This window comes from Anoplophora glabripennis, unplaced genomic scaffold, assembly GCF_000390285.2.
Source record: "Anoplophora glabripennis isolate ALB-LARVAE unplaced genomic scaffold, Agla_2.0 scaffold1483, whole genome shotgun sequence".
Taxonomy (NCBI): domain Eukaryota; kingdom Metazoa; phylum Arthropoda; class Insecta; order Coleoptera; family Cerambycidae; genus Anoplophora; species Anoplophora glabripennis.
The window spans coordinates 48077-63462 of NW_019425987.1; the positions used below are offsets into that span (position 1 = coordinate 48077).

General features: G+C 30.7%; 1 protein-coding gene across 1 annotated transcript; it reads right to left on the minus strand.

Moving 5' to 3' along the window:
* Positions 1-679: 679 nt before the first annotated feature.
* LOC108915923 (ubiquitin carboxyl-terminal hydrolase 14) lies at positions 680-9601 on the minus strand. The gene is made up of 12 exons (XM_018722083.2): positions 9434-9601; positions 9131-9309; positions 8971-9078; positions 8803-8917; positions 8569-8744; positions 8367-8458; positions 4988-5144; positions 4764-4829; positions 4524-4706; positions 4362-4470; positions 4095-4277; positions 680-883 (listed from the first exon to the last, which is right to left on the minus strand). The coding sequence occupies exons 1-12, from the start codon at positions 9447-9449 to the stop codon at positions 798-800; spliced, it is 1470 nt and encodes a 489-aa protein (XP_018577599.1). The 5' UTR covers positions 9450-9601; the 3' UTR covers positions 680-797.
* Between the last annotated feature and the right edge of the window lie 5785 nt (positions 9602-15386).

Sequence of the window (15386 nt, forward strand, 5' to 3'; positions counted from 1 at the left end):
AAACGTAATTTTTTCTCTAATATTTCAAAAACGGACGATCAACGTTCATACGAAACTTTTTGCTTAAAACATTTTGTTCTAATCACCTGAAGTGATGTGAAGTTTACCAATTGATTAAGACCCTGTACGGCAAAAATAGAATATTTAGTATACAAATTAAGTAACTTGTGTGTTTGTCTACCGCTCCCCTAGTACAGAATGACTTGTTTATTATAGAATGTGCCTTTAGAACATAGGATGTCAGAAATTTTGAGGAATATGTATTTTTGCATAATAAAGAAGTAATGTAGACTTACTTTAATCGTTGTATAGAAAAGTGACTGAAATAATTAGTAAAATTCACTCTTTAAACCCTGAACTCTTACGCCTTTTATATATCCATTCTCAAAGATTTTGTAACATAGTATGTATACATGTGTTCTATACTTAACCTTTCTTCGATATTTTTAAATAGAAGTATGGAACACAGCGGAATAGATTTTTTAAATAAGACAACTGCCAAAACACAAATCGATTAGCCAAATTCATTCATTGCTTTGTACTTTTTCCCGAAGTTGGTAGGTAAACGAATTTGGTTTGGCAGACAATCAGGGCATTTAAGTACATGATTTATTTTTAGTGTAGACAAATTTGTGTTATATATAGTGTGATTTTATATACGGAAAATAATAAACAGAACTAAATAAAGTTGGTTTATTTATTTTACGAAATGTATGTAGCAGAGCTCTGACTTACACGGCACAGAGTTCTCTGAATTCAGTTAAAGCGTTATTAAAGTCTCATGTATTTAAACTTAATTATTCCGTTGCCATTTCCTCTTCAGAAGGCTTGATCTCTAAAAGTCTAGGCCCATAAAGTAGGACATAGGCACAATGCCAATCTCCTAAAACGACAAATTAATTTCATGTAAATTTGATGAATGTGTGTTTGGAAAAAAACTTAAACCGAATTTTTCATCAAAAAGTTGGAGGAACCCTTTAAATTTTTATAGGGCATTGCATAAAACTATACAGTGTGGGACAAATTCGACACTATTAGGGGGTTGCTTCATATTCCCCACGGGGATAAACAAAAAGCAGTTAAGATTGTTTGAAAAACCATATCTTGATATCTACAGTGAGTTCCCAATTTTTTTATTTTTATAATCCTCAATAACTAACGTTTTTATTTGTAAAGGCTGTTTATAAAATAATTGGGACATATTTTTGAGACGCTTTCAAGAGATCTAACAAAAAAAATAAATTGTTAAAATTAGTCCATAAATTAAAAAAATTACCGGTGTGGCATTAGTAGAACACACTGTATATACAGCTTTATAAATGATTTCAAGCCACGTGTCTGCCGAGTTTAGGCAGCCAACATTGCACGGCTGGTACTGCCAACTAAAAATCTATAAATCTTAGCATCGCCAATATTAATAATTCGTTTACAATGAACAATGACAAACCTTTACATCTACGCTCGAGATAATGTGACAGCTGATTGGTTGAATGAAATGTCATGAAAAATTACTCCAATCAACTGCCGGTAAAACCAAATCTTGTGTTTTAATGTAGTCTTGATTTTGTTTTAATTTTACCGAAGTTTACTTGTCAGCGTGAAGGAAATAAAATTACTGTTCACGTGGCTTATAACCATTTATGAAAACTCTGTACCTGTATTTACACCTTAAATTTTTTTTTTTTTGTGCAAATAATTGTTACAATTTAAGGCAAGATACAGTAAAATAACGTGTAGGTCACTAAATTTCACAAATAAAAAGTTATTCGATAATGCAAAATGACTAAAATTGAAAAATATACACGGTCGTCCAGTTTCCGATGTGGAAACTTCAAACCGATAGAGATTCAAAAAATAATATGAGTTTGATATATAAACTATGTATATTCGCAAAAAGCTTCGTTAAGGAAATACAGGGTGTTAAAGATTGATTTAAAAAAATGAAATTTATTAATTTTTGTCAAACGGCTAAAGGTATTTCAATGAAATTTTGTAGACGTTAACTACCACAGAGAGAGCATGTTTTGCAATGCAATTATTTTTAGTTTTGCCAGTGGCATCCGTACTAGCACGTTACTAGATATTTCTAAAGAAAAAATTGGTACGCCACTGCTTTCACATAAAATAAAAATCAGTTTTGGATTCTCCATTCAATTTGGAAGAAAAAAGCTCTCTCGATTTTTCTGTACGACTCAGCGTTTTCAAAGTGATCTTTGAAAAAAACAATGGAGTAAGTACAACAAAATAACAAATTTATCTGTCAAATTAATTAGTAACTGTGCTCTAGCTAGTTAGCTCTCTAGTAATATGATTTGTAATTATTGTTATTGTTGTAGTTATTATGAGTGTTATCCTGAAAAATGCTTTTTAGTAACGAAGAATATGCAGATATTCATTTTTGTTACGGATTTTGTGATGGAAATGCGGTAGCGGCAGTTCGTGAATATCGAAGATTTTATCCCAATAGAAGAATTCCAGATGCTCGAACATAACAGAAACTGTCGCAATAACAATCAGAATAGTATTCTTTGTACTTTTGATGACAATCCGAGGCTCATACAAATATCTAAGTCTCGAATATTATGAACATTACGAGATGACCACAGGCATGCATATCACCTACAGCCCGTTCAGGATTTACACCCTGGGGATGCTGAAAACCGAATGAGATTTTGCCAGTCGACGGAAGAAAATCCTGACTTGCACAAAATTCTGTAGGCGGATGAATCCTCAATGAATAAACGTGGAATAACGAATTACCACAATATCCATGTTTGGGCTCACGAAAATCCTCGAGAAATTCGGCCACGATCATTTCAAAATGACTCCTAGGGAGGAATGACATGAATCATGACGTGGTTAATGGTATTGGACCAGTGGCCTGGCCACCCAGGGCACGTGATCTTAATCCACTGGACTTTTACATTTGGGGAAATGTAAAAGACAAAGTTTACGCTACTCCAGTGTTAACAAGAGATGATTTAGTTTTAAGGATTCAGCAAGCCTACAATGATATGCGGAGAAATCCAAATGAAATAGCTGCTGTAATAAATTCATTAGTTACAAGATGTCGAAAATGTATTGAGGTGGGTAGACTACATTTCGAGCAATTTCTTTTAACATACATTTTTATTTTATTTTGTTGTTGTTGTTTTTGAACACCACTAATTAAATCTGTTGTTTTTCCTGTTACAGTTTCATTAACATAAAAAATTAAATTAAATTTACATTGTACGTGTTAAAAGATTGAATGAAGAACCCAAAACTGATTTTTATTTTATATAAAAGCAGTGTCGTACCAATTTTTTCTTTAAAAATATCCAGTAACGTGCTAGTACGGACGCCACTGGCAAAACTAAAAATAATGTTTTTCTTTGCAAAACGTGCCCTCTCTATGGTAGTTAACGTCTACAAAATTTCATTAAAATACCTTTAGCCGTTTGACAACAATTAATAAATTTGATTTTTTTAAATCAATCTTTAACACCCTGTCTCACCCTGTTAACGAAGCATTTTCCGAATATAGTTTATATATCAAACTCATATTATTTTATGAATCTCTATAGGTCCCTGAAGTTTCCGCATCGGAAACTGGACCACCCTGTATATCCTAAATTAATCCAGACATCAAGTCACAGTTTCCGCCAATCAATTTTTCTTAAAAACTAGCTTGACACATTTATACATTGTCTATCTCCACAAAAAATGCCACGGCCAAAAACAAGAAAAACGTTCATATGAACTTAGGTCCTGAAACATTTCGTTACTGAGATAACTTTCTTATTACAATTTTATTTATGGCTAATCAACGGAGCACAATAAAATGATCAGATATTAACAAAATCGCGAGAATGAAACGTTGGAAAAATAAATAAAAAAAAGTTTTGATTATACAAATTTGTGAACGAAATGAGTACCAAAAAAGAAAAAAATTATAATAAAATTTTATCCCCCTGTACTTCAAAAACTAATCATTTGCAAATCTACGGCCATATGTACTTTTTTTTTAGTTTTGCCAGACAATTGTAAAATTTTGTAGACGTCATATTGTAATACCCTGTATTACCTCCGTTTTAAGCAAAACGATAACTTACCTCCGCCAGAGAGTTTTAAAATATCATCAGTGGTTACAGGAGATACGTTGTCGTCGTCGCATTTAATCCAATTATCACCCGAATGCCTAACCCATCCTACATAGTGACCGCTGGAAGAGGATCTACCCCTGTGAGTCAATACCGCTTGCAAGGTATAATATCCACTATTATTACTTCCTAGGTCTGGAAGCACGATTCGAGGAGAGAGGTTCAAATAAAAATAATAAAAAAATAAGATAAAAAGTTCAATTTTTAATGTATATTTACCATTTTCAAACCAGTACGGGGCAAATTTCTTGTCCTCTTTTGATTTCACGTCTCCCTTACTTTTACTTTTATCTTTCGCCGCGAGTTCTACTTGTTCGTCTTCCCATTCCTACAAACAAATGTGAAATTAATAAATGTATGCAAAAAGTGTATAGGACTAACCTTAAATTTAGATCTCATTGGTGCCAACTTTTCCTGCAGCTCTGGGGTACACAAATCGAAAGCGTCGAAATCTAGAGGAAACTTTACGTCCTTGAGAATTTTGGCATTTATCGATTCCTTCTCTTTATAATAGAACCGAACAAACTGAACCGTCAAATAGGCCGGTAGACGGCTAATTTTACTCTAAAATCACAAAGTAATTTATCGACAATGGAATTAAAATTTTGTACCGCCACTTACAGTTTTTATATAAACAGCATCTCTATCTAGAGTAGATGATTTTTTCGTAAGCTGTTCTTGCATTTTCTGTAAAAAATATATAATTAAATAAATACGCACGCCAATACCGCTAATTACGAATTTCTTAGTTTTTATTTAATCGGGTATTTCTGCCAACTAAATGAAAACGTTTAACACGCCACCAAATAAGTAATTGCGGGACGGTACACAAATTTAATACTCACATTCTTAAGCCCTGAATGCATATATCGAACATCTTGAGAAATAAAACAACTTAATTGTAGAAATTGCTCTTTATTTTTGGATACAGGCTCATCTTCTGCTTCCACACATTTTAATTCAACATCAAAAGTACCACCAAAGTATTGGTCTATTAGAGATCTGAAATATGTATACACATTTTATTTTATTTAATACACCGGTCAACAGGTACTACCCAATTATAGAACAGACAATAATAAAAGAAATACACTAATTACACACAAAATTAAAAGGACCAAAAAAAAAATACAGACCATAAAAAAATTAAGGAAATAAATAAAATCTATACACTAAATAATACACATAAATGAAGATTAAAATTACATATTTGAAACATTAAAAATAAATTATTTTTAAGTCGTTAAGGCTGCAGTTAAAAATATCTACAGAATTTTTATTACAGTTGTTGCAGATAAAGTGGTGAATGTTTGAGTACATTAGTACGAGGAGTTGGTAAATAAAACGTTCCGTTTTCTCTAGAGCTAAGTCTAGGCATAGAAAATGATAATTTGTTTATAAATTCCTGGCAGTCGGCCAAATTACGTAAAATTTTATAAAGAAAGACCTGCGAAAAGTATTTCCGTCTAGTTTCAAGGTTAATAAAGGAATGTCTACTTAAAAGGTCCTCATACGGATATCCGATATGAGGATAGTAGCCATCAGATTTAAAATCTAAAAATCTAAAAAATCGACGCTGAATCGATTCCAGTTTATTAATGTGGACACCACTGTGCGGAGACCGTACGGGAGACACATATTCGTTTCGATCTAACATAATTAAAGTAAAGAAGCTTTATGACATCTAAGCTTGAAAAATCACGACAGTTGCAAACTATAAATCCATATTAGCTTCGGAGACAACAATATCAATATGATTATTATATGATAGTTTTTCATGAGATACAACGCCTAGGTCTCAAAATGTTTTCGGTCTTGACAAAACATTATTATCAATGCTGTAATTAAACATAATGTGATTGAACTTGTTGGAGAAAGACATGACATTACATTTTTCTGTATTTAACATTAACCTGTTATTATTACATCAAGATATTATAGTAAGAAGGTTTCGTTGAAGCTGAATACAGTTATTAATGTTGCGAACTGAGCTGTATATTTTCACATCATCGGCATAAAGAAGAAAATTTACATCTAAGTTGTTAACTAAATCGTTAATGAATATAATGAATAGTAAAGGTCCAAAAATGGAACCTTGAGGAACTCCTGCTGTAGCGGTATACTCAATCGATTTATACCCATTATAAACTATATACTGTTTTCTGTTGTCTAAATAAGATTCGAAGAAATTCATTAAGGCCACTGATAAACCAAACATATCAAGCTTCTGGAGTAAAATCCGAAGTCCCTATATATATGACATCAGTTTGTAAATTGTTGTCTATAGAATCGGCTATAAATTGTGTAACACTGATCAAGTTAGTGACAGTAGAATGTCCTTTCATAAAACCATGCTGACAAGGTGTTATCACATTAGAGATGTTATAATAAATATAGTCATGAAGTAATATTTCAAAAATTTTACAAAAATTACATATAATAGATATAGGACGAAATTTAAAAATTGGACACACTTTTGAACGCTTCCACAAATCAGGTAACCGACACTCGTTAGGCACGAGTTGAATAATTTTCTTAAGAGATGAGAAAAAATCTGAGCACAGTCTCTTATCAGAAATGCGGGAACACCATCAAGACCAGTAGTCATTTTAGGCTTAATTCTTTTTAAAGCGGAAAAAGAGACATCTTGAATTCACAAATTGTCACTTTCTGTGTTGTATGTCAAAACTGCGTGAACTTATTCACTCAACGATGTCACATAGCATATCATATTGTAAAATTTAATTTTTACACAAAAGAGGTATTCATGTTGAAAGTGGTGGAAAAACACTATTTTTGAGTAAAGTACGATTAACCGAGACAAAGTCGACCAATCTCTGTCTGTAAATACAAGTGTTTTCTAAATAATATTGATAAATTTTTTAAGGAGCTGAAACCTCTGATTATTCTAATGAAAATTTAAAAAAATCATAAATATACGTTCTAAAATCCCCAGAACTTTGAAAATTATTATTATTAACATTATGTTATATGTATATCTAATAAAGTAGTTCTCTTATCTGCATAATTTTCCGATAAAAATGGACAGGCAACTAGTTTCTTCAATTTTTTACATAATTTGTTTTTGCCAAACTGCAAATTGATGAATTCTTGAATAAAAATATTTATGAGAATTCTAAAAAAGGTTTTTTTCTATTTTAACAAAATGTAGTATAAAAAAAACAATTTTTTAGGAATGAAACGCAGTTGGTTTTGGATAACAAGAGCATTAGTATCTTCTTATACAATATGATTTCGAATCGCAATCAATTTACAGCACATGATTTGTAGACTTCAAACTAGCCAATTGTCTTCAAACCACGGTCACGAAATCACAGAAGACGTTATAATATTTTTTATGTAAACTAAACAATGGGAAAACTAACACTGATGATGCATTTTAAGAAAATGACGTATATCAAATTTCAATTCAATACATTTGAATTGTTTAAGTGCAAAAACAAAATCATTTAATGTGTGTTTAACAATAACCTCATTACTTCTCAGTAAAGATAAAAGAGAACAAATAAAACCACAAGAATAAACAAACTGCCAAAACAAAATTGAGGATAGGTTTCATCATAGAAATACCACAAAAGCATAAAATAATGTAACGATAATAATAAAATAATATTATACAGCAGACTTTAATTTTTTCTGCCTAAACTACTCATCTGATCAAAATTTTGCTAGTGCAAAAAAAAAATTCTAAACAAAATCAGCTAGTGACAAAAAAAATTGGGAGTTGTACAGGGGAATGAAACAAATATGTGGTTATATTTGTATGGTATCTGCTTTTTTAAATATTTGTAGGAATTGGAAATGATTCTAAATTCAATTAAAGACCTAACTCTGTAACCCAAAAATGGTCAAAATTGTTTTCAAGACATTCAGAATAAACAAAAATTTTTTATCGGATTTTGGCGTCCCCTATCGGCTAAACGGAGCAATTTTGGAAATAGGTAAATTTAAATCTACAGATTTTGAGTCAAGAAGTCTGTGATCTTCCCTTGTACACGTAATTTCCGGACACCCTGTATATATATATTTCTGTTTTATTTTTCTACTAATCTACCCACGTCTGATTTTATGGAACATTTTTCAAAACACCCCATATTTAGTTACATTCCCCTTAGTCCACATGCAAATGTTATATGAAAAGCCATGTATATTATTTTGTATACTAGGAAAATCTTATGAAAATGTAAAGGTGAGTATTCTTACTTGAAATGTTCTTGGGGACTATCACCATTTAGTTTCGCAGGAAGTTTTTGTTGCAGCATTCTCACCATTTCTGTCCAGCATTCATTGGCATCCTAAAGAATAAGACCAATGATAAAATTCTGTATGAATAATTTAAAATTTAAAACTAGAGAAATAATTTCAGTACAAATTTCATAATTATTATATACGAAGAAATTATTACCTGCTGTGAAAATCCTCCATGCTCATTTTTTTCAGCAAATCTAGGAAATGCCATGTGTAACACTTGTAGTAGGACTATTGGAGGAACTGTATTCCCTTTGTCCATACTGGCATATAAGTCCCTAAGGGCAGCAGTAATCGACTGTGATGCAGTTACATTGTTAGCTGGAGCAACACCTAAAAAAAAAATATTTTTTCATAAATATCACGATTTAAAAAGTTTTTTTATAATTACCTCCTTGAAAAGTCTGTAAGGCTTCCCTTAGTTCCGGTACGACTTTTAAACACTGAACCGTAGCATTCATATAACAAGTGTTCCCCAAGTTTGTTAAACCGGCTGGTAAATCCAACTAAAATTAAGTTTTATTATACATACACAATAATTAATTTTACAGATATTTACCGCAGTAGCTAATTCACTCTCATTCATATCTTCTACAAAGACTGTTTTTTCTACTGGTTCCTTTGGGACATCCTCTTCTTTGCTGCCCATTAAAAGGATTGTAACCCCCTAAATAAAGACATTCATATAAAGAAAAATATACAATTTTATCAATACGCACATCCTTTATTTTAAAATTATCCCAGTCGTTATCCTTCAGTGTAACTCCTTTGATCATAACCTTCTGCCTTTCTGGTTGTACTCCAGTTAAAGCAAATAACTGTGCTTTAAACAACAAAGGAGGCTCATCTGTATTTACTTCAATGTCTGGATATGATTCCTTTCCCCATTTAACTTTAACTAACCGATAAAAAAATTTAATAACGTTTGCAATTTAGTTATTTAAAACAAAAGCAGAAAAAAATTAAAAATTTTTGGTTATCACTTAGAGGTTAGAAAACGTAAAATGAAAAAGTTAACTTACCCTTGTACTGCGGCATGATGGTACTTATTTAAAATTATATAAACTAATCACAGTATTATTAAAAAATATGCGGTACGATGAGTTTCTTTTGAATTATTAAAATTAACAGAAAACAATAAATTGCATTTATTCGCTTTACAGATGACAAGACAAATTAAAAAGTCATAGTCACCAGGCAGGAAGCGGTGCTGCCAACAGGAAAATATTAAAAACTCCAAGGGAAAGTTTCTAAACAAAATTTGCCTTTCTCTGATAAATTCAGTGCGGTGAATCGAGGTTGACGGATGGAAATGTGTATTATTTACTTTGTTAGAAATATTTCTTTTTAAAATTCAAACTGTAGAAAATTAAACTTTCAGGTGTTATGTGATGTTTGTTCATGGTGACTAGTGAAGTGCTAAAAAACAATTGAAAAATGGGCAATTGTTTTAGTAGCCCCTCAACGACTGATAGAATTGATAGAAATAGAGAAAGGCTAGGTGTTAGCCCTATAGAAGACACTACTTTACAGACAAATCCTATCCCAACACCCCCTGAAGTACCTAGGCTCCCTATTACTGTGGGGAACCCAGAACCCGAACAACCTAGTGCCAGAATATTTGTTGCTTTGTATGATTACGATGCTAGAACTGATGAAGATTTAAGTTTCCGAAAGGGTGAACATTTGGAAATTTTAAATGATACTCAGGGAGACTGGTGGCTTGCAAGGAGTAAACGGACCAGACAGGAAGGTTATATACCAAGTAACTACGTTGCCAAGTTGAAGAGTATCGAAGCAGAGCCGTAAGTTCTGTTTTATTTTTGTAAGACTATATATTTCAGTATAATATATTCAACAATATTATTAGTCCAAAGTGAATCAATGACTCGAAAGAAATTAATATAATTGTTGGTAAAGATCCTAGTATAAATACTGTAACACTTTCAAAATATTTTCTTTTCTGATTAAAACGTATAATTCCATGTTTCTTTTAAATGAAAAAATTGAGGAACAAAATGTATTATTCATAACTTGGTTTATATAGGTTTCTACGTTCAGTTGTGTTATCATCATGTCAGATAATTTGAGGATAAAAATAAGTATATGTTTAAGGAAGTATTACTTACTGAATTACATAGATAAAGGTTTCTGTTGTTTTATAAAATTGTTGAGCAAAATTGGCTAGGAAAAGAAGACCTAACTATACCCACTTGTAATTATTGTAATAACGAAGTTGCCTTCAAAATTGTCAATACTAAAACAGAAAGAAACATTTTTGCCAACAATGTAGCAGTATACTGTATAGTTTGGCCTGAGGGGTGGAACACCTTTTAAATAGGTACCTATACAAATTTGAGAAAAGTATTTAAAAGTCTATTTATATAAGTAATTAAAAATTAACAAAAACATGATTAAATATAATTAAATACATGAAACTTAAATAGGTACACATAAATCCGAGCATAAATCAGTATAAATACATCTAGATAGTTTTATTCTTAAGAACACCCGTACGACATCTTTTATATTAATTTCAAATCACTTTAATAAGGAACTTTTCTGTTATGTTTATATTTGAATGTTGTTTTTTGGCAGTATTTTTTAATTGCCTTGAAAGAAGTGTAAATAACAATTTATTTTTAATATTTTCAGCGATGTAGCAAGTTAAAAAGATTTTGTTCAGTGCGGCACTGTAACAATGTAATACTTATCAGAACTTGTATTATTTTACTTTCCTCATGAGAAAAAATTTACGAAAATATAGGAATATAGGAATATTTTAATGAATGGCAAGCAAATATAATAAAAACGTCAAAGTGGCACTAACATATTTGTGGAAGAGATAATGTCCTGTTTTAAAGCCAAATCCACAAAAGTGATAATTCCTCTAACTTTCCTAAAAATAATTTCATATTCTGTGAAGGGAATTTCAAGACGGAAGTTCGTATATAGAGTGGAAGTACATCTGCAGCCAGCATCCACGCTTTTAACCTGGCATGATTTTATATGCAATTTCAAATAAATATCGTCACTTTGGCTTTCCTATACCAAAGTATGTATAACATGTTAAAACATCTGAGCTACAGAATCTTGATGCCGAGCGACATAATACAAAATGTATAAAATAGAATAACGGAGTTTGAAATACAAATCGAGTTTCTATATTCAAAATTATAATTTGTTTACCCTATTAAATGAGCAAAAATAGCTCCATCTCTTGGTTGCCTGTTTTCGTCAAACAATGGTTGGTATATTAAGGGGCGACTGTATAAACTGTAACTCAAATGAATGTATTGACAATATTGTAAATTTTTTTTAAAACTATTTTTGGAAAATATATTTTTCCTCAGAAATTTTACAAATTAAGTCCACTTTTTTCAAAAACTACCCAAACGAACTAATTTAAAATTGCCATGTTTTTGTGTAAAGTTATTTATTTTAATTGTAATCTTAATACTTAGGCGGTTCAATCTAATGATTTTGATTTATTTGTATAAATAACTTGTTATGTTTATTTTGAATGAAATTATTTGTGGCATTTTTGATATTTTTCCATTTTTGCTGCACTAATTAAACATATTTTTCTCACTTTAGACATATACAACTTCGTTTTCCTATTTGTGGCATTTTTGTGTATTTTAAATACACAAAATTTTTATTTTATTAAGACTTTTTCTGCAGATTGAGTAATAAATTCTGATACAACTAAGCTTTCTATGTCAAAATTCTACACGCATATCGCTAAAAGATCCTAATTTTGATAAAAAAAATACATCTAAACTTAGTTATCGAGGGGTAAACCACTAGCCAAACTTTATGTAAGTCTACTTACCTTAGTGAGTGCCTAACCTCTCGATTTGGCTTAAATTTAGGCTAAATTATTTTCATCTATTGATTACCTTTTTTATCAGTAAAGAATTATCTGGTTGACTAATAAAAAACAAATCATTTCTATACAATTTTATTTATTCGTAGGTAATTCCCCAGAAGTAGAGGTAGCCTTAAGACTATAGCGTTATATTTTTATACGATTATTACCTCGATTGTTACAATAATAAAAAAACTTCTAGTTCCCAAATAGGAATTTCATTGATATTAGGGACATATTAATTTTATTATTCCAGTATCAATAATTGATTTTATTTTTAACTGATTCTACTTTGGGACCGACAAGTCTACTAATCCTAGAGATTGAAGTTGAATTTGTTCTCAATAAACTAAGAGTAATCACAATGACATAGATATAGGTTTTCTGGTTTTCATTTATAAGACCAGTGTTTTAGGTACAAATTAGGCTTGGTTAACTAATGGTGTGTTTTCTTAACTAATACTCAAAATGATCACTCTTAGTGGTTGCTTTGGAACATTTTTGTTAGAATTATATTTTGGCTTTACTACTTATTTGGAACAGTATTTAAAAAAGTGATTCCTATATAGTGAAAGGAAGGGAAATACAGGTATTTGAATACTGTTTTATGATTAGTTTAGGATACTAATATGATTGATAATATGAATGTTGTTAAAAATTGTAAAATCCTTAGGTGAAAGTTAGTTTATATTTATTTGATATACCTAGTTACTGAAATTATGTAAGTATTTATTAATATAGGTACTTTATAACTGAAATTTTATAAAATACATACTTATATAGAGATGTTTTTTTTAACGGGAGTTCAAGCAATTTAGAAACTTTCTACAGTAAAAATTATAATTACCTACTTTTTAAGTAAGTAGTCTAATATTGGATTTAGAATGGAATGATTTCATAAAAAAAGTGGGTAGATATCAGAAAATTTTGCTGTAATAATAATTATTAATGCAAATAAAGATTAAATAATGAAATATTCAAGGAAATACCATACGCTGTGGGAATGTCATATTGCAATTTTTGTAATAAAAAAACAAATAATTAGATTTTTCGAAAACTGTCATCAAAAGTCGACACTTTCGTTATAGTTTCAGTTGACAAAGTAAGTCTCTTTTACTTTTTTGTTCTAGAACGCCAAAGTCTTATTCGTTCTAGAACATAAAACAAATGCCAAAATAATTGTCTTTTTTTCGAAACTTATTTATGACTATTAATTAAACAATATACGTTTTAAGTAATATAACATTTCAATACAAAACAGTAACTATTATAAACAGGATGATTACAATTTATTTTGCACTAGGTACATGTAAATTGAAAGTGCCGATATTGCAGCGAGTTAAATTTATGCCAGATCCAACGATGTCAGTTATCGTAGCTTTTATTTCTGGGTGTTCAATGAGGCTGCTGCTGTAATTGATTTAAGTTTATTGCGCACGTTGTGTTATTGTAAAGTACCTAGGCTCTGCTGAAGATGGTAACAATTTATTTGCGATTGAAATTTTATATTGTATAGAATCTTCTATACATATATGCCTCCGCTACCGCACTAGAGAGCCACCCCCCATGTTGTTTAATAGTGGTAATATCGGCCCCTGCGTCGGCTAATAGAGTGGCGGAAGAACGTCTATATAAGTTTCCGGATAAGGCAAATTGATATAAGTTGCTATTTCTTTTGGCACATTCCTTCTTTTGTTGACGCCAATCATTTAGTCAACACTTTTTTATAAGTGTTTGCTTGTCAAATATGGTATTAGTTTTGGAAATTTTCTGATATTTACATTTTTTTTGGAATTCAGTGTACTTTTTAACATGGAATATACTGACCATAATGTCGAAAGTTTAATTTTATTAATTTTATGTTCGAAATATGCCAGTAATACCGTTTCGGACACTTTTTGAATTTTCTTCGAACTACACCACCCTTTGAATTCGTTGTAGGCAATCTCGTACTGTCTCGATGATTTTTTGGGAATTAATTGTGAAACAGCACTTTGTGCCGCTTCCAATACTACCCCTGGTAAATGCTTCGTCTTCTCTTTCCGAGCTCATTTTGAATTAAACACTCTTAGAATATGAATTACAATATACATTATGTATAATTCGATAATCAGCGATCGCATTATCTCGAGCGTAGATATAACGGTTGGTCATTATCTCACTCAATTGTTCAATGTTGGGCTAGGGCTGGGCGATCACGTGGCTTGTAAACATTTATGAAGGGTCTATAAATCTTAGTCCAACGTTGGTTGCTTCATTTGCAAATAACAGGGTGTTTAAATTCTTTAGAAACATCACTAAATAGCGGTAAATATTTATAATTTGTATACAATTTATTATTTTATAGTAAGTATCCAAAGAACAAGTGCCCAATTGTAAGATTTTTTGTTTAGCTTCGTGTAGAACTGCATATTGTCGCTTTATACAAATAAAAAATAAATAAAATAAATAATAAAATTTCGTATCTCTGCAGCTGCTTTAATTGAGCTTTAATTGCGATTGTGTACTTAATAAATGCGATTTAAATGTCCTATAAAGACATAAAAATAGCAGAAAACAAATGAATGACAAATCTATAAAATTTATGCATTAAATGTGGAAAACAGCAACTGGAATCTTAAAAAATATTGCTGCACGAGAAATACAGTCACGCTTCACGTGGAATTATGTGCAATTGTTTTGTTATTTTATCGAATTTCTGGAAGAATATCAAAAAGCGGAAGCCTGTGTATGAAGTGTAAGTGAAATGGTTTCACTTTTAAGTCTGATTTTTTAGTGCGTAAGTAAGTGTATTTGTATTATCACATTAATAACAGAAATGTAAATACAATGGAATGCGCTAAATTAATATTTTACGCCTGGAAAGAAAAAAATACGTACGTGGTATATACTGGTAGACAAAATACGAAGACGCTGATATTTCAAATTTAAAAGAAATGTTCAAATAAAAGTTTGGGGATGATCAGAATTTTATAATTATTTTAAATATATTTTCTATATATTTTTACATAATCATTGAAATAATCGCAAAATTCTGCGAATAGTGGTATAAATAGTTTTACATTAAGTTGCGGCGTTGCCAAATTATTTACGAAATTTCTTAA

Bases quoted from the DNA above. Each gene is read 5' to 3' on its own strand.
- LOC108915923 (XM_018722083.2), bottom strand. The intron at 8,918-8,970 runs GTAAATATCTGT...ACTTAATTTTAG, and splicing joins AGAGTGAATTAGCTACTGCG to TTGGATTTACCAGCCGGTTT. The intron at 884-4,094 runs GTAAGTTATCGT...TTGTCGTTTTAG, and splicing joins TTTAAAACTCTCTGGCGGAG to GAGATTGGCATTGTGCCTAT.